This window comes from Phalacrocorax carbo, chromosome 8 (genome assembly GCF_963921805.1).
Source record: "Phalacrocorax carbo chromosome 8, bPhaCar2.1, whole genome shotgun sequence".
NCBI classification, from domain to species: domain Eukaryota; kingdom Metazoa; phylum Chordata; class Aves; order Suliformes; family Phalacrocoracidae; genus Phalacrocorax; species Phalacrocorax carbo.
This window is the reverse complement of record NC_087520.1, coordinates 35273898-35301764: the sequence shown is the minus strand read 5'-3', so window position 1 is coordinate 35301764 and position 27867 is coordinate 35273898. Positions and strand designations below refer to the sequence as shown.

At 39.6% G+C, this 27867-nt stretch overlaps 2 protein-coding genes and 1 long non-coding RNA gene across 5 annotated transcripts; 1 reads left to right on the top strand and 2 right to left on the bottom strand.

Annotated features, from left to right (window-relative positions):
• Nucleotides 1-56: 56 nt before the first annotated feature.
• Nucleotides 57-1945, bottom strand: SS18L2 (SS18 like 2). Its single transcript, XM_064459569.1, has 3 exons — nucleotides 1815-1945; nucleotides 1662-1738; nucleotides 57-924 (listed from the first exon to the last, which is right to left on the bottom strand). Exons 1-3 carry the CDS (start codon nucleotides 1881-1883, stop codon nucleotides 837-839), a joined length of 234 nt encoding a protein of 77 aa, XP_064315639.1. The 5' UTR covers nucleotides 1884-1945; the 3' UTR covers nucleotides 57-836.
• LOC135314794 (uncharacterized) lies at nucleotides 919-3264 on the top strand. Its single transcript, XR_010374286.1, has 2 exons — nucleotides 919-1548; nucleotides 1736-3264. It is a non-coding gene; the product is annotated as an uncharacterized LOC135314794 (long non-coding RNA).
• LSM14A (LSM14A mRNA processing body assembly factor) lies at nucleotides 2089-23309 on the bottom strand. Of its 3 annotated transcripts, none has more exons than XM_064459563.1 (10): nucleotides 22957-23309; nucleotides 14717-14880; nucleotides 13174-13306; nucleotides 11944-12063; nucleotides 9924-10100; nucleotides 9551-9613; nucleotides 8669-8848; nucleotides 7013-7184; nucleotides 5908-6139; nucleotides 2089-4014 (listed from the first exon to the last, which is right to left on the bottom strand). In XM_064459563.1, exons 1-10 carry the CDS (start codon nucleotides 23075-23077, stop codon nucleotides 3991-3993), a joined length of 1386 nt encoding a protein of 461 aa, XP_064315633.1. In that variant the 5' UTR covers nucleotides 23078-23309; the 3' UTR covers nucleotides 2089-3990. The 3 variants fall into 3 exon arrangements, with proteins under 3 accessions (XP_064315633.1, XP_064315632.1, XP_064315634.1); XM_064459562.1 differs by having other exon boundaries at nucleotides 11944-12066; nucleotides 22957-23308; XM_064459564.1 differs by lacking the exon at nucleotides 9551-9613 and having other exon boundaries at nucleotides 11944-12066.
• Nucleotides 23310-27867: the final 4558 nt, after the last annotated feature.

The following is a 27867-nucleotide window of genomic DNA, read 5'->3' as shown; positions in this document are numbered from 1 at the left end:
GGGTACACAAGCATACAGCTAATGATAAATGCTGACAAAGCCAGAAAGCATATGAATCCAGTTGATTATGCAAGAATTTACTTGTTTACACAGTCTGCAGTACAGAGCATTTCAAGCAAAAAGGAAAAGTCTTGACACAAGTGGGGCACACACAGAGCCTTCTCTCGCTGAAATAAAGGCTCAATTTCTCCCTTGCACTTAATTGCACTATGTTATGCAACAGTTCCATCTTTCCTAGAAAAGTTAACGTTTCTGTTTCACTAAATCACTGAGCTGCTCCTTTGTTAACGTGTTGCATTAATCCAGAATATACTATAATTTACAAAATAGTTTGTTAAGCACAATTCCTGTGGTGATGATACAAAATATGAAACAGTCGATTGCTTATATATATATGGTAATGTACGACTGACTTTGTCATGCTGGAAGTAGAGAGGAGTTACCTAGCTAAATGTGTACCCTGTTCTTGTACAACCTTAGTTATGAAACAGTCTCCGCTTCAATGAGACAGCAAGTGTCCTCCAGAGGCATCTCTGGGAGCACTGTCCTGACAACCAGGCTGTTCTCAGAAATATGCTACCTGATATTTTTTGGCAGGGGGAATGTAAGTGTGATAAATAATTATCATCACCCTTAAGCTCTGCTTACAGTAATGTGGTAAAAAACTACCCTAATATTACATAAAAAACTACATTTGTGTTTTTAACATAGAGGTATGGATGATATTTTTACCTGCCCTTCAAGACCACACCTTCTCAGCTTTCAAAGTGAGACGCTAAACTAGGTATGCCTACAGATTCTTAAAGCACCACTCATGTCCAGGTATGCGCAGTCAGTCAGTCTACAGGCTTCTGCGTGCTGGGTGGCGTCGCATCAGCAATTGTAGCTAAATAAATGAGGTTTCTATGCAGGATATGCTGGTACCTGTGAGAGGGAAAAACATACATAGTATCTGGGAAACGTGTTGTTTTACTAGCCAACTCCCCACACTTTCACAGTCACCTTTGTCATCTGATCAGTATTTGCTGTTAGGGAAAGAAATAGGAAACTATGAAAATAATAAACCGGGTCAAACACCTCCATATCCTGTTCTTCTACAGCCCAGTGTACCCCACTGAAATGCGCTCCGTAGCCACGTATGTTCTTCCACCCAGCTTTGATAGCAAACACGCACGTTAAGGTCTTGGCATGATCAATACGGAAAAGCCGCAGAACTGCAAGCGAGCAGGAGGCGACGCAGCTCCGCCCTGGGGCCGGTCCGAGCCGCCGCCAGCCTGTCCGTCGGTCGGCTCCTCCGTCCTCCGCGGGTGGCGGGGCGGAAGCGCTGCAGCCTCCCTGCTCTGTAAAAGCCCTTCTCCCGGCGCTGGGGGGGGGGAAGGAAGACCCTGCCAGCAGGGCGGCTGTTCGTACCTACACGGAGCAAAAACCTTGACCAAAAGGAGCGGGCACCAGCTTTATTCTATACAGCGGCATTTTCGCTTTACAGATATGTGAAACTGATTTTTTGGGAAGCCTCTGAACAACGACAACCGCGTTTTCTTCGTAACGGTAGGAAAGCTGCGGGCCGCGGCTCGCTCCCCTCAGCCCCCGGCGCCCTCGAAGCTCCCGCGCTGCCCCGCGAGGCCGGGCAGGCCCACAGCCCGCCCGCGGGGGTCACTTACTGCACGCAGTCGGTGGCCCGGCCCTTGCTCTGGTACTCCACGATGCACCGGATCAGCTGGTCGTTCTCCTCCAGCAACTAGGGCACAAGAGCGCGCCGTCAGCCCCAGCCCGCCCCGGCCCCGGCCGCCCCCGCCCCGCGCCACCCCGCTCACCCGCTGCAGCGTCTCCTGGTTCACCTCCGCCTTCCCGCGCAGCCGCTCCGGCACGAACGCCACCGACATGGCGCCGCCGCCGCCCCGCGCGAGGGCCGAGGGGAGCCGGGGGCCCCGCCCCCCGCGCGCGGTGGCTGCTGCCGTCACACGGCCCCGCCCCGCCCGTGAAAGCCGCGGCCAGGCCCGACCACCTCTTTCCCTGCCCCGTCGCTGCAGGGCGCGGCCCTCCAGCGCTCCTGCCGGGCATAGCCACAACGAACAACCTCCCAGAGTCTGATTTTATTGAACAGTTTATTCTGGTTTAAAATAAAAATTAAAAAAAAAAAAAAAAAAAGAGAGAGAAACTCTCACTTTCGTGGAGCAAGGTACACTGAAGGTATGCCACGCCGCCGCTTCCCGGGCACGGAGCAGCCTGCTGCGTCACCCCCGGCCAGGGGAAAGGCTGACATTCAGGCCCTCGCAGCAGGTATCACGGGTATTTACAAATTCATCGCGTTTAAATAAGCCTGGGACACCTCATACAGCATACAGAGTTATTGCAACAGTACAGCACTTGTCTCTATGGTCAAAAACCTCAGCGGCTGTTCAGAGTCATGATTTCGTGGATCCCAAAAGGCAGCGTTGTTAACATGCAAAAACATTACTAAACAATATTATCTAACTTCTACAGTTGCCAAATACCTGACCTTAATAAGGAAACCAATTACAAAATACTTCCGTGTAGTGCTATACAAAAGTTATAAAATTAAGATTCTATCAACCACTTTTAAATATTCCAATTTTCCAACAGTGCAGTTTTCCACATCTTTATCACCACTGAACATCTTGAAGATAATGTAAAAAAAAGAAAAGAAAAAATCAGCAAATTAGATCAAAACATTTTAATCTTTGGATCCCTTTATTCCTGTGGCCTTCATACACATATACAGACACAAATGACCAGGTTTCTATTTCAGCTTCTCAGAAAGTTGTAACTGGTCTTTCAGAATTGGCAAAAAGTCCACACAATGTCATTTGTGACTTCACGGTCTTGGAACCAGAGTCTCAATGTCTCCAAGCTATGGTCTATCAAAATGCAAACAACTTCAAACACTAAGAATTCTTTAAATTGCTTATGCCTACAGGTATTACAATAAAGTTAACATTTCAAGAATTGACAAATGGAGACATCCTTTTGTCCCAGGCATTCCAGGAGAATCACAAACTCGCGTGCCTGGTCCATTATTAAAAAAGTTAATATTTATCGCTAAGTAAAATTAATTGCAAATTTTGACATATGAAAATTTCTTTCCTCCTCATTTGAAAATATCTCCTTAATTTGGTCAAATCCTGTGATATGCCAGAAACTACAAAATCAAATTCTTGCGAGAGAAGTGAAGAGTGTATCCAGTTTTGTGAATGGAAGAACGTTTTCAAATCTTCATTACAGTCTGAATATAAAAATCAAACCTCTAAGCCTGAAAAGCTGCTAAAGAAAAAAACCCCAACTAATTCCATGTTCTTCAGCATATCAACTTTTGCAATAACACAGCATGTTTGCTGACTTAAAAATGTTTATTCTTTAAAAAATTAGTTGCTTTTTATACAGCTATACAAAGTTTGTAATGTTTCTTTGGCAATGGGATAATGGAATTTTACAACTATATAAAAAGTGTCCTTTGCCTAAGAAACAGTATTTACTGTGTGTACATATTTGACTGACAAAGCAAGTTTTCTACTGTCCAGCACCCTAGTTGATAAAAGTACAACTATCTCAAAAGGGATATTACAGGATTTCCAAAAAACAACCTTCAGTGGATCAAAACTCTCACAGTATCGACGGCCTTCTGCATACAATTGTCCTTACAACTTGAAGCAATTATCAAATACAGTTTAGTAATAAGAAAAATCCTTTCAGTGATGAAAAAATACTTAAACTCCATCGAAGTACTGCTTTATAATTAACTATACATAAGAAATTACTTACCCTTCTGTCTCAAATATATTTAATGCTCACTGTTTCAAAGATGGCCATTTTTCAAAAGTAACTGCATTACACCCCTTTGAAATTAAATAGTTAAATCCCAGTGCTGGTGACAAGTATACAGCAAATTAACTTCATTCTTTGCAGAGATTGAAACGAATCCTCTAGATCAAGAAGAGCTAGATGTTCACCCGGTTTCAGCTTTCTTGTAGACTATGCGGCAACTTTGTTGTCTTTCTAGAGGGAATAACAGTAGAATGTTAAAATTAATTTTGCAAAACAAAACTCACAAATTAGCCTGGACAACAGCACTAGGAGAAGATGCACTGTGATGGCTACACTTCCTCTGCCATCAGGAAGGAAACCTCCCTGGGCCATCAGGTTAGCGTCTGGTCAAACGCCCGCAATCTGGCCCGCACTGAAGCGGCTCGACACTTTGACTAGATGCCTGGTGCAAATCCACTGTCTTTACACCACCTCCTACTTATCTGGAAGGCTGCAAAGTTCTTTCATTCAGAAATTCAAATCTTTGGTCTTCAACCCCTCATTTCAATTCATGCTGAGCCACCAAAAATTTCCTTAAGTCACAGGACTAATTGTTGCCAAGTAATGCAGGAATAACTGAGGGGCAGTCAGAAATCTTCCATGATGAAAAACTCCCCACTCCCTTTTTTTTTTTTAAAAAAAAATTACAAATATTTAAACCTTCAAACAGAAAACAAAGATTTTGTGTCACAGTAAGCTACCAGAAAAAGTTGTTCTGCCCCAGCCAGAACTGTAAAAGCCCACATTCACTTGCACCAATCTGGCTAATTATATTTGTTACTGATTCTAAACAGTATGCCAGTATTTCTGTTCCTTAACAAGCTAACAGTAGAGTCAAATATACACGCTTAATGCCACGAAAAATGGCTTGCACTAAAATTATTAAAAGATTTGAGTTTTGCAAGAAACTGAGCTCTGCTGATTTGGATAATCTCTATGATGAATGAGCTTTCATAAAGAAGATAATTTACATTGTTTCCCAGAAAAAGGAAGTGCACCTAAAATACATCGCTTTACTAGCTGGGGCTGACAACTAACTTCGTCCTTACCCTGAACAGCTGCTAGAAAGAAGACTAAGATCTTCAACAGGAAACAGAGAAATGGATGTCTTAACAGTGTTCCAAAAGCAACAAATTGCATAACAATATTGTAAAGGAAGATTCTGCTTTTTAGCCTTCCTAGCTCTTGCAGAAGAGATCACTATTTCTATGCTTACATGATTACAAAAGCATGTTTGTACATCAGGTTACTTCAGTTAGCTGACTTATATAGTGGCTTGTGCATAATTCTCAAAGGAACTTAAAGCCTCATTTGTATTTATCTAAAAGTACAGCAGCAGTACTTATTTTAATCTTTTAAAAACACTTCCTCTGTGGGAATAACAGGACATGAAAGCTTCAGAAGAAAAAATCCCCATCTCCCACAGTTCCTTTTTACTAAATGACTGGCTGAAAAAAAAAAATCATTCCTGCCTTAGCTTTCCCAACAGCTACTGGATAGAGTTATGTAAAGTTATAGTTTAAAAAAATTGTGTAACAGGACCTTACTGAACTCAGGTATCTTCCTTTTTGCAAAGGGTCATCACCATGCTTCAGTAACTTCAATTACTCTATTTTAGGGGTTACACAGGATCTTAGAAGTCTATACCCTTTGTTGCAACTCATTCACAAAGAATTCAAAAAAGTCTGTTGCACACTAGAAGCTAAATTACTCTCAATCTTTAGATTTTACAATATTGCTTACAAAAATGCTTGCAATTCACATTTTAACACTTGTATTAGATCTGCAGAACTCTTATTTTTACTTTTTTTCCCTTCCCAACCTTCCCCCCCACTCCCAAATTTCAGCTATAGAACAGGGCATGTGAAGAAAGGTAGCTTTTAGTTTAGGTTGCTGTTGATAATAAAATGATGCTAGGTAACTAAAATTTCAGCATTACTGGACTTTCAATTAAGTAGCTCAGAGTACCTGCAAAATACTATTCAGGAAATTCTAGTTCAACATCAAATCTAGAAGCAGGAGGGTTTTTACCACTAGTTTCCAAGAACAGTGCACCAGGTCGTATTAAGATTAAATATATTTTACCCTATATTCAAAGTCAGCAAACTCCCTGCCTCCACGACCTCCTCTGAATGTACCACGGAATCCTCGGGGGGCAGTGAAGCCACCTCTTCCACCTCCTCGTCCTCTTCCACCTCGGAAGCCAATCCCCCCTCCTCTGCCTCTGTACCCTCCACGGCCACGATTTGGACGCAGTGGTATTCCGAAGGTCTCGGCATTTAATCTTCTTTCTTCAGCCCAGGTGGGTCGCCGTTCTCTGCCACACAGAAGGAACAAGGATTGTTTTAAAACACACTTCAGGAGGAGGGTTGCCTGGCTTAGTCAGAATTGCCAGAAAGCTCATGAAATGAGAAATGATATGTTAATCATATTGTAGATCTCCACATTAACCCCTCTGCAAGAATCTAGCGTCTGCCACAATTCATTTAACTCAACAAAAAGGGGTATGTTACAATATCATTAATTACATATTAATAATGCTGTAAGAGTTTCCCCAAATAGAAGGACACAGCCTATATCCTCAGCACACAGCATCATCTAATACTGCCTGCAATTTAAAACAACAGAAGGTAAGAGTTTGCAGTTACAGATGTTAAACTATTTTATCTAGCTGTCAGTACAACAAAACAATCCCCCTGCCCTATAATTCAAAACAGGTCAACAACCCACATCAACTTCTCTAATAAAAAGGCAACAGCAAAAGATAAGCTTTAATCTTCATTTTCCTGAAATGCTACCTTCCCATTCAAACACCACTCCTGGCCGAGACAGCTATGTAATCTGTTTAGAAACCACTACCAAAGCAGAGTCATAATTTAACTAACATGGTAATTTAGTAGCAAAGCAAACAACCCACCTTAATAAACCTGGAACAATAAGTTCTAGAAGCATGGTTCTAAAACAACATTTCAAAGTGTCTTCCTATTAATGTATTGCGCTTGCCCACAGAGAAATTTAATGCTGCATGTTCCTGCTCTTTTTTGCTCACTACATGTGGAAATAAGCTTTACTCACTTTGGATTCAGAGCCAATTATAATGAGTAGTGCTGACACTACTTTAAGACATAAACATAATGCATGCATAAACATGCATTAAGTAGACCAATGAGCTTCCCCTTGCAGGCCATACCTATTGTCATCACAGGAGATGTTATCAAAGAAGGATTTGGTTTTGTCATAGTAGCAGTTGGGTCCAAGTGGATCTTCCTCATCTGCATTCCCTTCGCTATTTTGGGTATCAACACCTGAGTCACCTTTGTCTTCTCCATTTACAGGCTTCTCTGGTTTCTCAAGTTTATCTTCTGGAAAATAAATGTAAACAGAAGCCTTCCAGACCATCATGCAAAACAAAACAGCACTGCTAACTTATTCCCAGACAGACAGGCAGAAACTATACAGAATACTCAAAAATACAAAAACCCCTCCAAAAATTTAATGTGGAAGTGAAATAATTTGACACAAATTAGGATGTCTTGCTGATGGTGACTGGAGGTTTGATATTCTCTGTGGGTTTAATTAACAAAACAAACCTGTGGTAGAATGTATTCAACAGTCATCTATTTTCTTACCTCCTTTCCAGACTTAAAAGCCTCATTCAGTCATTCCTCCTAAAAGGCATTCCATGTTTTTGCACATCCCTGTTGCCCTTCTCCTTTTCTTCTGGCTTTGCTGTTACCTCGTTCAAGACACAGGGCCAGCATTCAAGATATTCTGCTGTGAACTGACTTTATGATATATTTCTTTCCTAATAATGCCAGAAGTTCAACTGGCTGTTTTGACTGGTACTGAAAAAGAAGCTGATGGTTCAACAGAACCAGCTATTACCATCTTAAAGCCTCATTCCTAAATGCTTACAGCTTTGATCTCATGATGCTGTAAGCATAAATTTCAAGTAACCAGCTCAGCCTTTCCACAACACACACACAAATTACCACTGTCCCATAAAATATTTCTATAGCTCTTTATGGTAAGCGTTCCATTTCCTCTTTATTATTCTGAAAAGATTAGTACCAACAACAAACAGTCAGCTCATTTTAAAAATGATCCAGAAAAAGACACAAGCACCAGAGAACAAATCCTATGGGACTCCACTGGTGGTTTTTCTCTACCATGAAATCTGCTCATTTATTCCTACCTTTTGTTTCCCAGCTTTTAAGCAATCATTTACTGAAATAAGGAACTCACTATTTTAACGCATAACAATTTTGTCCTAAAATAGTAGCATCCGTGTAAGGAACAGGTGTCTGGTCACAAGACAATGATGTAATTAAAACAGAAGCCTGCTAGAAAACAAAAGTGCTGGCAGTATGGATTTGAACTGTTCCTGTGTTTCTTCGGAAAAGGGTAAAAGCAAAGAAATGCTAGAAACTCTTGTGCATCCTCCAGCAACATTCTGAGCCCAAACTCAGGGGTTTTTGATTGCTTTTGGTCTATTAATAATTGAAAACATAAAATACAGGTTTTCTTTTATGGCACCTTTTCCAGAACTCAAGAGTAAACTCACACTATTGGGACTTCTGTTCAATTCACTTGTGTCTTTAATCAACAGACTTGTTAGAACATGATGCATGATATTTGCTACTTAAAATTCCTTCGAAACTTAAATATTGACCCAAGTATTTAATTAAATAGATGATCCCCGTTCACTTGTTCATTGATTTTTTCATTATTTTTTTTTTAATGACTGCAAACAAGACTTAGAAAGACATGCCTTTTAGAAGATTTTCTCCAAGGTAGGATTAAAACAGTTTTTCCATGCTCAAATCTAAAGCAAATATTGATTTACCTTTTAGTTTAAGTTTATTATGAAATTCTCTATCAATTTCCTCCTTGTTAAATTGTGCATTTGCACTTTCAAAGTCGAAGTCCTTCTCAAACTTCATTGGACCGTCCCTCCTAATACCAAATCTTCCTCGGCCGCCTCTGTGACCTCCACGGCCTCTCCGTGCTGAAGGTCCACCTGGAACTAAAAAGAGGGAAATTCCATATTGTTTTGTGTATTGGTTTATTCTTTGAGGGTGGTAGGGGTGGTTGGGTTCTTTTGGGTGGGTTTTTTTGTTGCGCTTTTTAATTCCTGGGTTAACAGGTTGGGACTTCATGCATCCTCTTCCTGCACTTCTGTTGTTAAACGTCCTGTCGGAGCAGGCTGTAATTTGTAAATTCACTTACAATAATTATGGCAGTGACACAGAAAGCATAACAGTACTAAACTTGGGCAGTAAAAGATGTTCCAGAAGTCATTAAAGGCTTTCAGAAAAAGAGTTAAAACATTAGTGACTTTTCAGTCAAGTATTTTCGCAGCAAGGTAACAGGTTTTATTTCATGCTATTGTGTTTGTAAATCCACGAATACTGCTTGGTTTTGCATTTCTATTAAAATTGCTTAATATTGAGCAACCAGAAGAGATTATTCTCTTTCATGTTGACTTTTGAGCTTGTGTTATTCTGACCCAATGCAAAGTTATTGTTACCCACTAGAAACAATTATGTGAAAGCATTCCAAATACATAAATCCTTTATTTCCACAATCTGAACCGCAAGATTTCTGGATGTTAGAAACAAAGTCCTAGCACTTTGCAAACTATACACAATGCTGTATTTTAGCAGACTTTTAAAAAACTTAATGAAGTCTGAAAACAATAATAGCTATTTCTCAAAACAAGATTTACCAATTTGTCGTTTGTTTTCATTTCTGAGTTCATTTTCTGATCTTGAAACCTTGTGTGCTTCAGCTAAAGTTGGAAATAAAAAAATGATTTGTTTATCCAATTAGGTATTTTTGGTCATGCTTCAGCATATATTTATATAGTTCAGATGTCAAAAAAATCCAAACCTACACAAGCAAACCACAAGTTTAACTCATAAAAGAAAAAAAATTTAGAATATACACTTGGCTTTAAAGAGAAATATATACAATCCAGGTCTCTGCTGGGCAGTCTACCAGTAACAGGCAGCAGGAAGATTCGTACACATTACCGTTAAAAAGTGCACTTCATATGCATATGGAAGAAAATCAGTCATACAAAAATTATCCACAGCTACCTCGTCTGTGCTCTTGATTCTCTAACGATTTTTGGCTAGCAGACACCAAAGGTCTGGCTGGTACAGGACTCCTCCTCCCAACTGGTGCTGGAGTTGGCAAGTGGGCTGAAGCTGTTTGTACTGCCTGTTCCATGGTGGGGCTCCTTCTCAAATGATCTATCTGAGGGCTTGAGCGACCTGGGAAAGAGACAACATAAAATCAAAACCCAAAGAGTTATTTCTCGTCTACAGATTTGTGTTACTCGTCTCAACCAATCTAGACTGTCAGGTTTATCTGCCTTACCAGTCAAGATAGCTGTGTCCAAAGAAGAAATAAATATTTCTGCACCCTCAGATCCACTAATCCACAATGAAGGACATTTAGCAATTCCCCTTCCCCCAGTCTAAAAGAAAAAAATGGGTAGGACAATTAATCCCTACCAACCCATCCATGATGTGCATTTAGCTGTGGAATGAAATTTTGACTAATTGGAGGTGAAAATACTCTTTCTGCCTCCCTGGAAAGCCAAGTGGAAAGTGACTGCTCCCAAAGGCAGACAGACAGTTATGATACTGAAATTTCATTTCATGTAGTGCATTCTGTTGTATGATCACCACAAAATAAATGGACAGTGATGGCTAGTGCAGGCATAATGCAGATGAAGGAGCTATGAAAGCTTCCCCACAAAGTGCTGTTCATACATTTCAATTTGCAGCATGACTGGCTGGAGCCAGAAGCATGCTTACAATGGAGACATTTGATCCGGCCAGACAAGTTTATGACACCATATAGGTAAATCTACTAAGAAATCAAGAGTCTAAGACTCAAGTCCCAGTAAGTAAAAGAAAAGAATAATGTCATATCACATAAAAAAAGCTACAAAACACTACCCCCCCAAAAAATACCCACCACAAAAATCCCCAAGACCAACCACACAACACTAACAATCTACAAAGATGATGAACATTCTTAAAAGCAAACACACACAGAAAAACCTTGATCCCCCACAGGAAATTTTGTGGCAGAACGTATGGTCATCTGGAACATAGGTCATATATTAAGTCCAAGAATTATACAAGTTTTAATTTCACCTACTGAAAACCAAGTTACTCTTTCAACAGAGAAATAGTAAATGCTCAGCATACTTTTCCCCCCTGGAATTAATGCAACAAAGTAGAACCTATTTTTGGTAATCCACTCAACTAATCCTAGAAAGCAGTCCTAACTGGTATACAAATCTCAACTAGATTTTAGGAAAAACCCTGTTTGCTATAAGTAGCGTGTTTTTCCTTCTAACATAACTGCATAAACATAAAAATAGCATTAGGAATGTATCTTAGCACACACTTCTACTCGCAGCAAGGAGGAGAAGTAGGGCAGGAAATAACATCTTTTGGATTTTGAGGAGCAGCCTTAACACATTTGCATGAAAAGTGTGAGTAAAGGTTCTCAACATTCAGATTCTTTTTTCTTTGTACTCAAAGAGCATCAAGAATTTCCTTTTTGCTTCTGCTTTCTTTTTCTGATGTTACACAAACCACCCATACAGTTTCTATTACTATTAAGCCGACTTCACTGTCACATCACTATCTCTACAGGCAATCAGATCTGCTGTTAGTATTGTTGATGTAAACATACATTAACAAAAAAAAAATACCATTTTAAAATTGTAGGCTGAAAGACAACAATTCAATCACCACGAAGTATCTTGAGTTTTGTCATGCTATCAATAACACTAGCTATTGAATTTCCATATGCACCTATTTGCTAAACCTATTCAACTGAAGTAAGTCCTACTCCTCAGTATAGATGGTTTAAGGATAACAACAAATGTGTTGCTAACAGTTACCTATGCAGCATGCCCAGATGTAGGAAAGCACATTTGAAGGACAAGTACAAAAGTTCTCAGCGCTTTCTGGTTTGAATACCAAGTGTTTTCATTACAGAATTCAGCTGTGTGGTTAGCATTTCTGGCAACTGCTTAAATCACAGGGGCACAATTGGTCAAAAAAGATCAAAGAGACATTCAGAAAGATTTACCTTGAGACATCTGCGTTTTTAGTGATCTTGCATCTGTTGTAAATGCAGAACCAACTGCAGTGCTTTGGGACATGCTGGCACTGGCTGAAGAGTCTGTTCCAAAAGATGTTAAAGAACCTCCTGCTTTGAATGAAATAATGTAGTTGTAAAACCTGGTTTAGAGTTTTTGCTGGTGTTGTTTTTTTTTTTTTTTTTAAATTTGCACTAAATGATTAGTGAAGCCATAATAGGCCGTTATTCCAGAACGTGTAAGTCTACCCTTCCCATAAACTTTAAGTTTAATGTAAAGTATGTATTCATAGTAAGTTGGTAAGACTGTAATATCTTGATGTTTTTTATCTAAACAAAAAAAAACACCCAAAAAACCAAACAGAAAACAAAAAAAAACCCCAAACCCAAGAGTACTACTAACTTTAGTATCACAAGTATTAATATAGCATACTCAAGACAGCATCTTACAGCATAATAAACAAATGATATTAGTATATACTTCCACTTAACATCTTTTAAACAAAAATATGATTGTCACATCTTAAGTGATACCAAGTTATGGCCAATTCTACAGCCTTCCTTTCACATAGCTAACATTTTCAGTACCAGGAACACTGTCACCATAACAGTTACAAGAATGTAAGTTCCTATGTGAAAAACTAAAAGGTGAAATAAACTTGAAGGGAGGAATGAAGGTTGGTTGGCGAGTCTCAGAGAGCATCTGCAGTACTAAGAAGCAACTAACCCATGCAGTCACAAATACTTCATGCATGTACTTCACGCCAAGCTAACATCTCATGAATAGCTGGAGGACTGTGCTGGTGCACGGATTGCTGAATACTCCAAACCTTTGGTCAGCTTGGGATACCAGATGTCCACAGCACAGCTACGGGGCTTTTGTGGAGCAGCTGCCTCCACCACTTGTGAAATATAATGAATGCATGATGAACATAATGAATATATGCATGAAAAAGAATGAGTATGAACACAGGAACCTTTCCCCACTTGTCCCTCTGAGACAGGGTGTTTAGTTCTCAATCATAATTGCTTTGATTTGAGCTGCAAAGTCTATGAAAAACTCTCCACTTCTGAGCTAAACTGCAGGACTGATACAGATCAAAGACTTTGGACCTGCCCTCATGATAAGACGTTGATGGAATAATAAGCACTGATTACTGTCTATGCACACACATGCAACTTCACTTAGAGGAAGACACCAAATACAAAAAATGAACATACCAACTCCAACAGCGCCAAACTGCTGCCCCACCAGTGGGCTTGGACTAAACTGACTGTATGCAGGCATTCTGCCAAAAGGACCGTAGGACCCCACAGACTGGAATGAAGATGCAGTTGAAGATCCTAGTGAAGACTAAAGACAAAACACACTTGCAGAAATTAATGCTTACGCAAAAAGTAGAAAGTAGCTCTGAGAGGGCAGAAATGCAGAAACTCAAACTATTTTTTAAATTTACCCTAACACCACCACTGTGCCTAATTGGTATAAAAGACCTTAACATTCCTAAAGTTGCTTCCTTTAACACCAAAAATTTAACTGCTTTAACACAGAAGCAAAGACAAGACAAAACCAATGAATTACATATGTTACTCTACGTGAAAATTCATAACAGACAACAGTTAGCAGAAAACGTTTTCACTAGTACATATACAGTTTAGAAAGCACTTTTCCCCTTTTGGTATCATGAACTTGTGAAAACAGTACCGTAAAATTTAGCAGTCTTTTCCCTAGAACTGCAGGTACTAGACTCTTGTCAAACACATGTATAAGCTTTTGTTGGCAAACTTGGAAAATGCAGGCTTTTTGAAACTTCAAGGAAAGAGACAGGACAAACAATGAAAGACCCAAACATACTGAAAGAGGGTGGGGTTATTACTATTATTGGCATTAGCAATAATGCCATTTCACAGCTCTCAACTACTGACAGAGTTGCACCAAATTTAGTAAGAGAACTTAGAGGATCGCAAGGGTACTTTGTAAGGAAGTATCAAGAATTTTATCTTACAGAACAGTTAAACATTAGAAACTTAAGTACTTATATGGAATTATCAAGTTCCATTTCAACCAAGAACTTTCATCTTGCTCTCAGGGATGATTTTAAGATACTCCACAAGCACAATTAACAAGCCAATAAATTTCAAAGATCAAAAATAACGATCTCTGTCAGTCCATTTACTATGAAATAACAGAGTAATGAATGCTGAAGGCTTCAAGTTGTCAGTTTCTCTCCCTTCAGCAACCAAGTAGTCCCTTTTCAAACAACTGCCCTTTAGTATGAAGCCTTTTTAAAAACACATAGCTAGATGAAACACTTTTAAAGTCACGGCAAAATAAGTTGAACATTAAAATCTAAAGAAAACAAACCCACCAAACAATTAAAAAATCACTAATTATTTGGAGAGGTTTCAGCATCTACTCCATTTGACTTACAGCAAGTCTGGTATTTCCAAGAAGTCTTGCATATGTGTCCTCCTAAACCAAGTACCTTTCAAAAAAGGCATCAAGGTCTACCAAAAGTCAATGGCTGTTTCTGAAAAACTGGCAGCTTTGGTATCCAGTGCATTGTGCTAGAGTTAGATTTCAACCTTGATTTTCACAGTTACAGATGTGATTCAAGAGGAAAATCTTTCCAGAGTTCTTTACATTGGGATGTGAACTTCACAGCAACAAACATTTTAATTTTTAAACACTCAGCTTGAAAGCACTTAAAGTTACCAGGTTATACCTTCAGCAGCAACCATCTAAAAATATTTTTTAGCTTACCTGAACAATAGCAGGATCCTGTGGCAAAGAACACTGAGGCTTTGGTGGCTCACAGACAGTTAGGTCTTTAATGTCACTGCCACGGAATATAATATATTCGAAGACTTCATCACGAGGTGGTATAGGTCTATCAGTTGGTCTATCTTCTGTACCAAAAGAGCGAACTGCAAAATTGGGAAGCGAGACAAAAATAAGTACATGCTGCATTCAACAAAAAGGTTTCAAATATACTGCAGAGACCAACAACTTTAAATAAGAAGAAAAAATTTTGTTGAGCAAAAAAAGTTTATTAAATAGGCAGCATATTCTGCTAAGACATAAACAAGTAATTTAATCTTACAAATTTAAGTTAAAAATCAAGCAGAACACCACCACTTCTATTCCTTATTGAGACATTACTTACGCTATCGCTCACACATCGAATATTTCAACTGTTCTGTGAGGATAAGGGAAAGGAAGCAGCAAAGCAGGTTTTTTCCTAAGTTAACACGTCCTGGACATTATAGCAAAAGGAACACCAACAAAGGCTGGTAAGTCAGTCCTGTGAATCAAGACTACATGAGTTTATATAGTTTATATTCTGCAACTGCAAATCAGGAAAAAAAATATACTGGTACTGCTAGAAACTAGAATATTAAGAACACCAAAAGCAAAGCATTTCCAGTAGATTCAAGGTCTGAATCAAGATTTAAATAAAAAGTAGGAATTCTGTGGTATGTATATACAATTTTCACTACACAAAACACATTATTCTTGCTGGTATAAGGTTGGTATGATCTCTGTCAATTTAAGTAAACTCACTGGGGCATAACTATTTTCCCAGTAGGCCTGCAGAGTGTGCAACATATCAAGACATTAAATCTATTTGTATGCACTTAGCTAAATTCCAACAGTTTTCAGACTCCATTATGATGAAGCTTATCATGCTTTTCCCTTTGCACTATAGGTAATCACTACCAATGTATGGATAGCATGACTTTACTTTTACTACATTCTCAAAAATTTTTCCTCACCTTCAGACTGCCAACCCTAGGTGAATATAAAGAGAAATAAACAAAAAGAAGTCTGAAGAGATATGTCTGCAAGAGCTAGAGTTTTGTAAGCAAAAACTAAACAATGAATTGAAACCAAAGAAGAAAAAAACCCCAAGAAACGACAATCACATTCTACTGAACATAAACTTGCAGCAGCTTTAACAATCCCTCACAACTGTCTTTACTGCAGCCTTTTAAGAGGTTTTTGTTTGCTTTGTAAGGTACTAAAGGTTATGCTGAGAGAACATCTGTATTTTGCTTTAATTTACCAGAATTAGTTTTCCCTGCATTTTCAGATGCATCGACAATTTGCAGTCATCATCAGGCACTTAGTTGCAGCCATAGAACCATTAGTCAAGAAAAGCAGAATTTCCTGTAGAGCTGTATAAAGTGATAATGAGTCATTTCTCAGGCTGCACCAACCATGTTCCATCGTTGTTGCTTCTTTTAGTACTGCATAAGCAGAGCTTAGTCAAGTATTACAAATCTTTGAGAAGCATAATTCAGGGGTAAAGAGATCAACTCCGCACTACAATGAAAAATAACATTAAGTGGTTACAATAATTTTTTTCATACTTATATCATCTACTGAGCTGAATTTAATCAACTTTTCTATTTCTGTGCATCTGAAAGTCTGCTCGGAGTGGTACTATAAAATATAAGTGCTGTAACAAGGCTTATACTGTGAAACGAATGTCAATCTTTGTTATAAAGTAAATCTCTCTTATCTTCTTCCTCTACAGAAAGAGATCTCTGAAGCTGAAGAATTTGCAGAAATTAACTCAAAAGTAATACACAATATCTTAACAACATTTTCAGTTGATTATGTGCATTACTGTAGTCCATTGTTTCTTTTTATTCATCACACTCACATCTACTATTTCACTGTCTTGACTCAGGATCCACTTTCACTTTCTGGCCATCCTACACTCTATTTACTAGATAACTAATAAATTAACTTGGCCCTTTATTCCATCATTTGACCTGCTGTCTCGGTAGGTAAAACCAAAGTTGATTCTCTTATATTGGTTCTCTTTATCCCACACTGAAATGGTTGCTCTAGTAGCCATATTGCTTACAGAGGTGCACAAAAATGGCCAGAGTATGATCAGTAAGTTACTGAAGTATTTTACTTTCTAGCTAAAGTGAAGGAACTAAGCAGTAGCAACACAACAAAAAAGGGTAGTAAACTAGAGGATCACATCTCACCTTTACAGAGAAATAAAAATCTGATGAACTATGGAAGAAATCTGCTTTGAAAGCACTTACGTCAGAGCTATGCTGCATGGGTAAGTATTTTACTATTTATACCAGCATCACATGATATATAGGAACAGTTTTAACACCTGGCAATTACCTTCCTCCATTCTAAGCCAGTAACAAAAAGCAAACAACCTAACTTTCATCTGATGACACCTTAAAAGTAGTAAAGGGATTTAACTATATGTGAAAAAGAAATTTGTCATAAAATTACAAAAACATCAGAAGTGAGTATTTTCAATACCAAAAATCAGAATTATCTTTAAGAGATTAAGCTGTCTATGCAACTAAATCAGGACATTGATAAGGTCATCAATGGTTTTGCAATAAAACACATCAAGAGTTGCTATTGAGAGTTTGGGTTTTTTTTCCTCTACCTCTCCCCTGCCCCAAACTAAACTGGTTTTAGTGCAACTTTCTGCAAAATATAAAGCCAATTTTGTCCAATGAAGGCTAGCTCTGCTGGAGAGGGGTAAGCAAACTCCTCAGATTCAGGGTTCAACCTTCCCCTCGCACCCCAAAGCAACAAAAATAACCATCCCAAAGTCTAATTACCTTCTAATGCAAGGCAACAAAACGGCATGTGCAGTGACCTAAGAAAGCAGTTTAGCATAGGGGCTGCTCAATGTTTTTGCAGTGGCTATCCCAACTAGGTCCTTCAGACAGTAGTAGAACAAAGAATTGAATGTTACTTTTAATATTTTTGCAAATGGATAGCTATTTTACAGTTACTTCCTTACTAGCTTGGATTAGGATTTAACATAATTTGAGCTCATTAAAGCAAAAAGTCTAGTACTAAAGGTAGCCAGTACAATAAGATTTTTGTAAGAAATACCTTTTACCATTGTTTTTCATAATCAGAAATACTAAGTTGCCAGAGTATCAAAAACACAAGGTATTGGAGCAGCAGCCGACTTAGAGCTCTATCCAGCTCTGTCTCTTGGGGGAACTCCGCAGACTATATTCTTCCTCCAGAACAAGGTAAAGTGGTTCATACATAGCAAAATACTGAAGAGTGAGAAGTGGAAATAAGCACATGAAAGACAGTGTAATCTTGTAACACCTACCAGGACTATGGTAAATCCATTTAATCCTACCATGTCAATTTAAGTTGGGGGGGGGGGGGGGTGTTTATTATTTTTTAAATTTTATTTTAAATGAGCTAAACTGGCTTAGGGACTTGCAAACAAAAAGGCAACCACCACATCTTAAAAGCAATATTTTTTTTGTCAAGTGTAAATACGCACAATATGTAGCTAGCTAGAAAGAAACTAACACCGGTGAGCCTAACAGGATTCACATCTGTGACTTTATGCCCACGTAGTTCTACTAATTTCACATTAAAGTACTTCATGCAAATTTTTTTTACAAATTCTGACTTCAATATTACTGCTCTACTATATTTTAATGTATATTACTATATTATACTATTATAGCACCCAAGGAAAACATTGCAACTTTCCCTGTCAGTTAACAGAAATTATCACCTGTTGATTAACACAGAAAAATACTGTGTTAATCAAATGCTAAGCTATATATATCACTAGCAAGAGAGGACTCTTCCCATATAATGTGAGTTACTGCAAATACATAGTTCACTCTCTGTATGCAGCACTGACTCAATCTTATCAGCCTTACTTCATAGGTAGCATACATACACAGAAACCAGTCTTTCCCCACTCTTAGGGTACCCACAAGAGGTGTGAACACCTAAAATGAGACCACCACTACCACAAGTCATTTCAATTGCTATCTCTCTTCAAAACATCACGACCCTTTCCCTGTAAAAAAGCTTATGCACCTGCACACAATATTACAGGAAAAGTATTAATGTGAAGGAGACAGCTTGTGGCAGGCTCATACCTTCAGAACAATTAGTTTACTCTGCATTCCCTTACTGATAGGGGTGGTGAGTTAACAAGGAGATAGATATGAGGGAAGTAGCCAGGAGTGGGCTTTGACAAGGGGAATTTTTCTGCTGTGACACTATACACAGCGTTGGTTTGGCACCTTTGCCCTAAACCTCAAGACATGGAAGGAGCATGCCACCTAACTGCCTAAAAAAATAACTTCACAAAAACTTGATAAAAAATTAACCCTTCCTTTTCCTGCTCCCACCCCTGAACTATAAGAAATGCTTGAGTCTTCACAGGAATCTAACTTTCTGCTGTCTATGCTTCTGAGTCCTTCACCCAATTAATATTGTGTACAAGGCTAAAAGAAAAGCAAGTTTTCTCTTTCATGTGTAAATTAGACTATGGAAAACACTATCACAGATGGTTGAAAATGCCAGAAGTTTAACTACTTCTTAAATTACTGAAAGCTATTTCATTAGTATCTATTAATTATAATGGTTCCAAATGCAACTGTCAATGGTCCAACAGCTGATAAGTGAAAACTGACACAAGATACCAGAGAGACAGTATATAATTTTCTCTTTCTTACACTCACGTGCCTAAGGATTCCCTACTGTTGGCAGGGAACAAAACCTTTTCTGACCAATATGGTTGTTCTGACACGGCTTACCTATGTTAAAAACCCATCTCTCTAAATTGGTGTCTTGAAACAGAAAGACATTATGTGTTACTAGCATGAAAGATCACATCTAGTTTTTAAGGCGGCAACACATAAGGTCAAGCACAATCCATCATGATAGTTCTGTAACTGCCCCAAGTAGGGCAGCAATCACTTTGCAGCAAGAAAATTTTACTCCTAACCAACCAGAGTAGACTGTTTGCAAGCCATGGACTTAACGATGCTTAAAAAATTAAGTACAAATTAGAAGTATGAGGCAGAAGGACATTCCAAGATAATTGAATTTGAAACTTGAGAATAACAGTGTGTGGGTTTTGGTTCCAAACACTAGCTCTGAAGAGCTAGCAATCCAAAGAAAAACATATGCACCAATAATATATGTAAACCTCAAGCACTTGTATAGCTTGCTTAATATTTGGAACCTGATATACATGGGAGTTTTCTTTGTTATTTAAATAACAATACACTTCAACACTTCATGAAAGGATGCATCCCTTTCCCTTATCAGACTTCAGCTTAGGATGAAAATGCTATGCTCAATATTTAAACAGATGCTATCTTCTTCTAACTCATGAGATAGAGGCCACAACTTTTGCTAGTGAAAGGTTCACAGCTTTGTAAATAAAATGCTGATTAGAGAACTACAGGAGATTGCCCCTCAGTAACTGAAGACTACAGCCAGTATCCTGGTAGCAACCCAAACATCTTATTTCTGTCTAAAACCCCAGAAGATTTAGGATAAATGAAGGCATTCCACATGTACAACTTCATGACATTAATCTCAGGCTTCAGTTTAGCCCACAGAAGTCCTACTGTTAGGCAAATCTGTAGACATTCAATAACAGATTCTACCTCTACTTTTGCACTTTTAAGTCACAAACAATTTCTGCGATTTCAGTTAGGAAATGAATAATGATAAGCAGCCCTGCACTCAACCCAGGCAACAGTCACATGAAGCCAGCTACATTACAGAGCAACTGAAACAAGTAATCTTTTGGGGCTTTTTTGTCTCTTTCTGGCAGAAAATGTGACATTTGTGGTAAAAGGTCCAACCAGAACTATTTACCATGGATTTCCAGACTCACCACAGAAAGAAGAGATAACTATTACCCTATCAACATACCTACAGCTACAAACAGTTCAAAAGGAAGATCTACTTCTTTCACTTACAGGCCTGGCCATAATTAACCACACTTATCACCTTACATATATGCTATTACACCATAATCACATGACCTAAGCCTTCATTTATTCAGAAACTTGAATATTCTAGAGTTGAGTGCTTTGTTTATGAGCACAGTGAACTGTTTTACAGTCTAATATGGTTGTTATCAGCTTCCAGATTAATCTCAAGATTTTTGGTTCCAGGTGGCCTAGAAATACTGGTTTATTCTCTTCTGAATCATGACACTACATTACAAAATACACATCCTTCAGCTAACTCAGCCAAGTTGTATGAAAGCAAATTTAATGGTTTAGATTTACATTTCTGATGAGAGCTATGGGAAGAGAGTAGATTAGATTTGTAACTTAATATGTACACTTTGGCAGATATGCCATAACATGACTTAATCACTCTTGAAAAGTCATGCAAAATTGGCTTGATCAGCACTAAATCTGTCTAATTTAGGGCAAGACTATCACAAGCTCCTCAAGGATGGGATTCTTTTAAGTGCTTTTGTACACACCTTAAAATCACAGCATGCAACTGGAATTTCTAAGCATTTCTTTTTAATCACAGTGCTCTGTTTTTTCCTCATGTAAACAAACTCGAGCTGTCCTTCTTGAACAGATCATGCAAATCCAGCAAGATAATTTAACCTAAAGGCAACTTCAGAAATAAGTAAAAATCATGTCATAGAAGCTAAATGCCCGATAAATGAACTACTCAAGCCTGGGACCAAACCTACTCTATGGTGCTTCAAAGCATACATATAAAAATTTACAAAATAAAGCAATCTAATACTTAAGGGGGGGGGGGGGGGGAACAGCACCATAAAGTGACAAGGCACACAAACAAGAATTACCACAAAGGCCAACACAAGCTGAAAGCAAACTGCTACACGGTATCAATGCCACAGACCAACTATTATACACACCAATTATGTAAAATGTAACAGATCACCCTTATGCTGGAATGCTAAGCCTATCGCATCAAACACAAACTGAGGTTCAGAATACTCTCAGTCCCAAATATTTAAATTTGCACAAGGAGCAATTTTCCCTGCTACCTAACGGATGTAACGGATGGATAAACTCTCTGCTTTTATATATGCATTTAGATTATTTAGCAAGACTTTACAGAGTAAAGAAGGGCAAAGTAAAATATCACTGAGTTTTGCAGAATCTATTATAAAGAAGTTATTAAAAATTCTGACTTAATGTTTTACCCGAATGTTACACATTCACTTCTACAGCTAATAAACTTGTGTTGGGAGTGCATTATCATGCACAAGAAACAGTCAAGTCCTTCGGATGCCCAATTTCTAAGATCCTCTTTTTTACTCCCCAGTCTCTGACTCTCTTCCCAACTTTCGCACAAATATATTCTCTGGAGAATAATGTATTCTCAATACAGTCTCACACCAGTGTCTGTACTCAATTTTGATTTATACAGTGCCATACAGCTACCTCCAAAATGAATAGCTCACAATCAGCCTTCTTCGTTGATAACCTAGCACTCAGAGGATCCCTTGTACACCCAAGTTGTCTCCTACCCCAGGATGCAGAAGAGTTCAGTCATACGTGGCCCTGCACCCCGTAGGCCTGGAATTCGTACGATGCAAAGAAACCTTCTTTCCAGCCTCCCCCTCCTCCTCTTTTTTACGCACTATCTCTGGACCACTTCCACCGCTAATGGCTTCATACTTTTACTCTAGTCAGGAGTCCTCTGAGCAGCCCTTAACCAGGTAACGTTCCTAGCCCCTTTGTGCGAGGGTCCCCCGGCGGCCACTGTGGGCTTCCCAGACGCCTCCCCAAGCCGGGGAGCAGCCGGGCGGCGGGAGCAGGGGCCTCCGCAGCGCCGCCGCTCCCCCAAGCCCTCGCTCACTTCCACCTCCGCCGTGAAGCGTCGTGGGTCGCAACAGCCCCGCCGCAGACGCTCCGTCAGGGAGGATGGCGGGATGACGCGCCTCCAGCCGAAACTACGCGGGCTCTCACCGAAGCTCCGCCGAGCCCCCTCGCAGCTGCTGCTGGGCCCTCCTCGGCTGTAGGCCTCCCCCTCACACCCCGGGCCTCCTCATCGCCGCAACGCCACGGACGACCCTGCCGCCGTTTCAGGTTCTTGCTCGATCCCCTCGGGCCCCTGGCGGTCCCTACGCCGCCGCCGCCGCCCGCACCGCGGTCCCGCTCCCCTCCCCGAGGCGTTGTTGGGCTGCCAGGGCCCAACCCTCCACTCCGCCAACTCCTTACCCTTGGCCAGCGCCACAGTGGAGTTTTCGGTGTCGATGGTGTACAAGATCCCTTCATAGCGGATCTCAGCCTTGGAAATAAGGCTAATCTTGCTCCCGATGTAGGGCGTCCCCCCGCTCATGGTGCTGGCTCCTCGGTCAGGGACACCCTCCCCCCTCCTCCCCTGCCGAGCGCTCCCAAAGCCGGGCACAAGAAACTAAAGAAGCCCGGCTCAGAGTCGTAGTAGGCGCTCTACACCTCCCGCTTCGAGCCCGACCTTCCGCCGATCCCCCAGCGACGGCTCTCCGTGCGCAGACTCCCTCAGCACACCCCGCACCAAAAGCGCCCTGAAGCTCCCAACATGGCCGCCGCCTTCATCTTCCCTCAGAGCCGCCCCCCCTTCGCTCCAGCCGCGAAATGGATGCCGGGAGCGGAGGTGATCTCGCGAGAGCCGGCCGGCCGGGCGGGCGGGGCGGCCATTTGGGCTGCCTTGGGGTTTAACTTGGCAGTATTGAAGTTCCAGTGTTTTCCCGCCCTGCCTGCTGAGCGCGGCTTCGTCAGCGGCGGGGTGGCTTGGGCTCAGCTCAGCTCAGCTTAGCTCAGCTCGGCTGTGCCTCGTCGTGTTTTCCCTGCCTAGCCTAGGGGTCTTGGCTCCCCCTCCCCGGCTCCCGCCGGCAGTATGAGCTCGGGGCTCGGAAACTCCACCCCTACCGTGGCCTGTGAACGCCGGGGGATGTGAAAGTAGGTTTGGTGATTTGGGGTTTTCGGGTTTTTTTGAGAGAAGCCCAAGCCACCTATCATCTAATGCGAAATTCTTGTGATCCTTGATAAGCAATTTAAAATCCAGTCATGCCGAGAGCTGCGAAAGTTTAGGTGATGGTGTATTTCAAGGGGGATTACATTTTACTCAGTTGGCAGTGTTGAGAGAAGTCAGATCTTGCCAGGCAACGCTAAGCAATGCAACTGTTGATGAAATCATGACTAAAGTGTAGAATTAATCCTGAAAAAAACCATCTTTTTAGTACAAGTAAACAAAAAAAAAAAGCTTTTGAGATTGCACTTAACTTGTGCACGTTACGTAAAAGTCACAAATGAGGCTTCCTGTTGGAGACCTTGCCTGTTAAAACATGGTACTGCCTCAGGCCCCCCTTTCTATATTTGCAGCCTAGAAAATTACACGCAACAAAAGCTAACTTCGGAAAGGGTACTTAATAGCTTTTGTTGCAGCAACCGGACGCTAATATGTTACAAAGGTTCAGCAAGTATTTTATTCAGACTAGGACTTTAAAGCACAATAGCAAGCTGGATTTTTCTGGAAGGGCCTGCATGCTCCTAAACAGGAGCCATACTAGACTTCTGGAAACTTTATGCCCAAGTTAACTGACTGTGAAGTCATGGAGGACTTGACTGCCTAGGAGGCTTTACTGTGATGTGCTTTTGGTGTGTTCTGGACTACTTGAAAGATTTTGGAACAAAATTCTGCAGTTAATAACTGGATATACATGGCCATATGAAGTCTATGGGAGACTACTGTTGAAAATCAGCATTTGTAACTCAGCTTGAAGTAAAGCTACTGTTTAGAAAAATAACAAAAGATACCTATGTTCTGTTACAAGGAAGGAGAGAGGGAGTCTTCCTGACTGCTAGTGTTTGGTCTTTGGCTGCTTCTCAACTGTGGCAAAATAACATCTGTTGGAGGAGGTAGAGAGCCTAATAACAATCTAGAGGATCAGCTACAGTCTATTACGTGGTTTTCCTTTTCCTGCCTCCTTACAGAAGGAGATGCATCAGCTTCAGATATGGATGGGGCTTGGAAGAGGGGAAAAAAGCTTTGAGGGAGGTTGCAGGGAAGGCAGGAACTCTGGCTGATTAGAAGAACAGAAAATGTGAGGGGAAGGGAGAAAGGGTGTATCAGGGAAGCCTGTGATACTGACAGGAGCGCACAGAGAAGGGGAAGAATACCTTGAAATATAACCACTTGCCCTGAAGAGCCATGTGGCTTTGCTTCTCACCAATATCTTCCTAAGTTTTCCCTCATCTGCCTCTCAAAATTGTAGTTCAAGACTCCCATTTATAGAATTAGGGTTCCAAGGCTGTGTGGTGGAACAGGAAATAGAAGTGGACATTTCTTTGAGCTTGGGACACAGAAGATGAGCATTTCAGGAGAGAATTAAAGCAGAAAACTGTCAAGAATTTACTTTTAAGTTTCTGAAAGGGAGAAGTTGGCCAGAATGAATACAAAAAGAAAAATCCACGAATAGAAAAGTATCCCCTTGAAAACTTTTTGAGGGTTAAATTGGAACCTTCTTGATGTCAAAATTTTCCCAAGCCTCTCCATCAAGTCCTGTCTAGGTGAGCACAGACAAATATTTACAATTACAATTAACTTTGAAACAAAAGCTCCTAAATTTCTATAAGCCATACATTAAAAAAATCCATAGCAACTGAAATACATAAAGCTAAATTTAGACATATTTCTAGAACAGCTGTTGGTTATTCTAGCCCTCTTTGAGCTCTCCAGTTTGTGGAATTTATAATTTCTAATTCATACTTAAAATCAGCAGAAAGGATATTTCTTATAGCATAAAGTGAACTTCAATTACATAGGTAGAGTACTGTAAATTAATTTTAAGCTATCTCAAAGTCTTATCTAAACCTGGTAGGTACCATTTTAAATGTTGATTTTGAACTTACGATAGTTAAATTGTATATTTGAATGCACTGAAAGTGTGTATTTGAAAGAAACCTACACGCTAGAAAAACAGTGCTCCTTTCTAAGTGCTTTCACTTGTTTAGATGACAAATAGGTACTTCACTGTGTGAACTGTTATTAACCCCTGCAGCTTAACATGGCAGTGGTATTTCTATTATGTGGCGAGTTATTAATGAAAATTTGGGCTGGAAACAGGGCACAGGGTTTAACAGTGTTGATAACTGAACAGCAACTTTTGTTGTGGATTTTCTTTCATGAGCAATTTTAAAACCATAGTTGTAAGTTAACTTTCCTAACAGATATTCTCTATTTCAAACAAAATATAATTCAGGAAAGATAGTATTTTAAGAGATCAAAATGAGATGATCACAGTGGTCTCTTTGGTTTTTGTGTGTTTTTTTTATTGTGTACATATTTAACTCTTAAAAATGAAAGAGCAACAAATATGTTCAGAAATGTTTTCTATGATGAAAAGCATGTATTTGAAAGATTTTTATAATAAAAGAATGAATACAAAAGTTCACAAGAATTCTGTACTTTACTAAATGTCTCATTCCATAAAAGTGCAAGCCCAAAGCCAGCTTCATCAACAAGTTTGTATACAATCTTATGTGTGTCATCACTTCTTGACTTAAAAGGAGTCCAATGTGAATCAGTATACATCATGTTTTATTAAATAAAATATTCTATTATACTTCCTTATTCTGTGTTTATATATATAAAATGGCTCAGTTATGAAGAGGTGAGTGGGAAGAAATACGAATTCATGTTTTACAGATTACCCACCCACAAATGTACTTTAAAACTGTAATTAAAAGTAGGCAATATTTAAAGTTTTGAAACCTGTCTTATAAATCATGACTTGCCATTTTCTCCTTCCGGTGGGAAGATTACTTTTTATCTTCTGAGGTTACAAAGCAATAAAGTTTTCCTTCAGGGTGGTTTTTATGGAGACACCCAGTTTAATGACATAGTGTTAGAAAAATGAGTAGTAGAACTTTTTTCACAGTCAGGAGTAGTTGCAGAATTGTATGTTTAACTTTCTATTCTCTTATAAACACTGTGGAGGTAATGAAGTCCAGGATCAGGGGCAAATATGTGAAGGAAGCATGGGATCTTATCTAATAAAATTAATAAAATGTGTGACTCTTAAAGTAATACTGGATAGATTCTGATTATTTTCCAACCCAAATTAACATTATTTTTGTACAATAGCAAATTGAGTAATAGTCTACTATGTTTTAATTACATTTCCAGGTAGGAACAGTTGTTAAAAGACCCAGTTTAATTCAGCTGTAGCATTCCATAAAAGCAATATTCATTTGCTAAGCAAATTCTTGATGTATAGATCTCCTGTGTACACTTAATACTGTTTTTCATAAGCAATGCTGTGCTTTCACATTCACTTACTGCATAGCCTCCTGTTTCTATATCCTGATCGCCTTCAGTACTTTTACTGGCCACTTTATTTAAGAAATATGTTCTGGTTTAATTTCAGTAGACATTTAAACTTACCCTAACTAAACTGCTGCAACCTATTTTTAATGCATTTTAAAAGTGGTTTATTTTGATTCATCATAAACCTGCTTCTTAAGGTATAAACAGACAATCAGGAAAAACTACCCTGAATAAAAATGCAACCTACATTAAGAGGAAACGGATGGTAACAAACGAGTTGTTAGTAGTTTAGTCCTGTGACTCAAGCCAAGTCATATAATGTATGATTTAGCAGATTGAGTATGGGAATGGAGAACAGTTGCCTGCACTGTGAACCCTTTGCTTGTTTCCATCTGTGCACTGTGCAGTTGAAGGTGGGTTATCCACTGACACGCCTTTTTCATTTTGTGGAAAATTCTTCTTTCTGTGATTTTCAGGATGAGTCACCATTTCTGGTCACAGAGCAGCAACTCAAACACATCCAAGTTTGAAGACATCCATGCTATCGCAGGCCAGCAGAGACAGATAAAGGAAACCAAGCTGCTTTCTGCTGGCAGTTTCACAAATCCATGGTGGTTATCACCTGCATGCAAGGACAGATGCGGTGAACTGTGGGTGATGGTTATTCAAGGGAAGATTATTTATTTTGAAGGTCCCACCAAAGAAACTGCCCTGTCATTACTCAAAGAAATGATGGGTTAAGACCACTGTCTTTCTCTCAGATGATATTTACCATGAGGCAAGAATTGCTGGGAAAAGGGCATGCAGGCGTGCAATGGCAG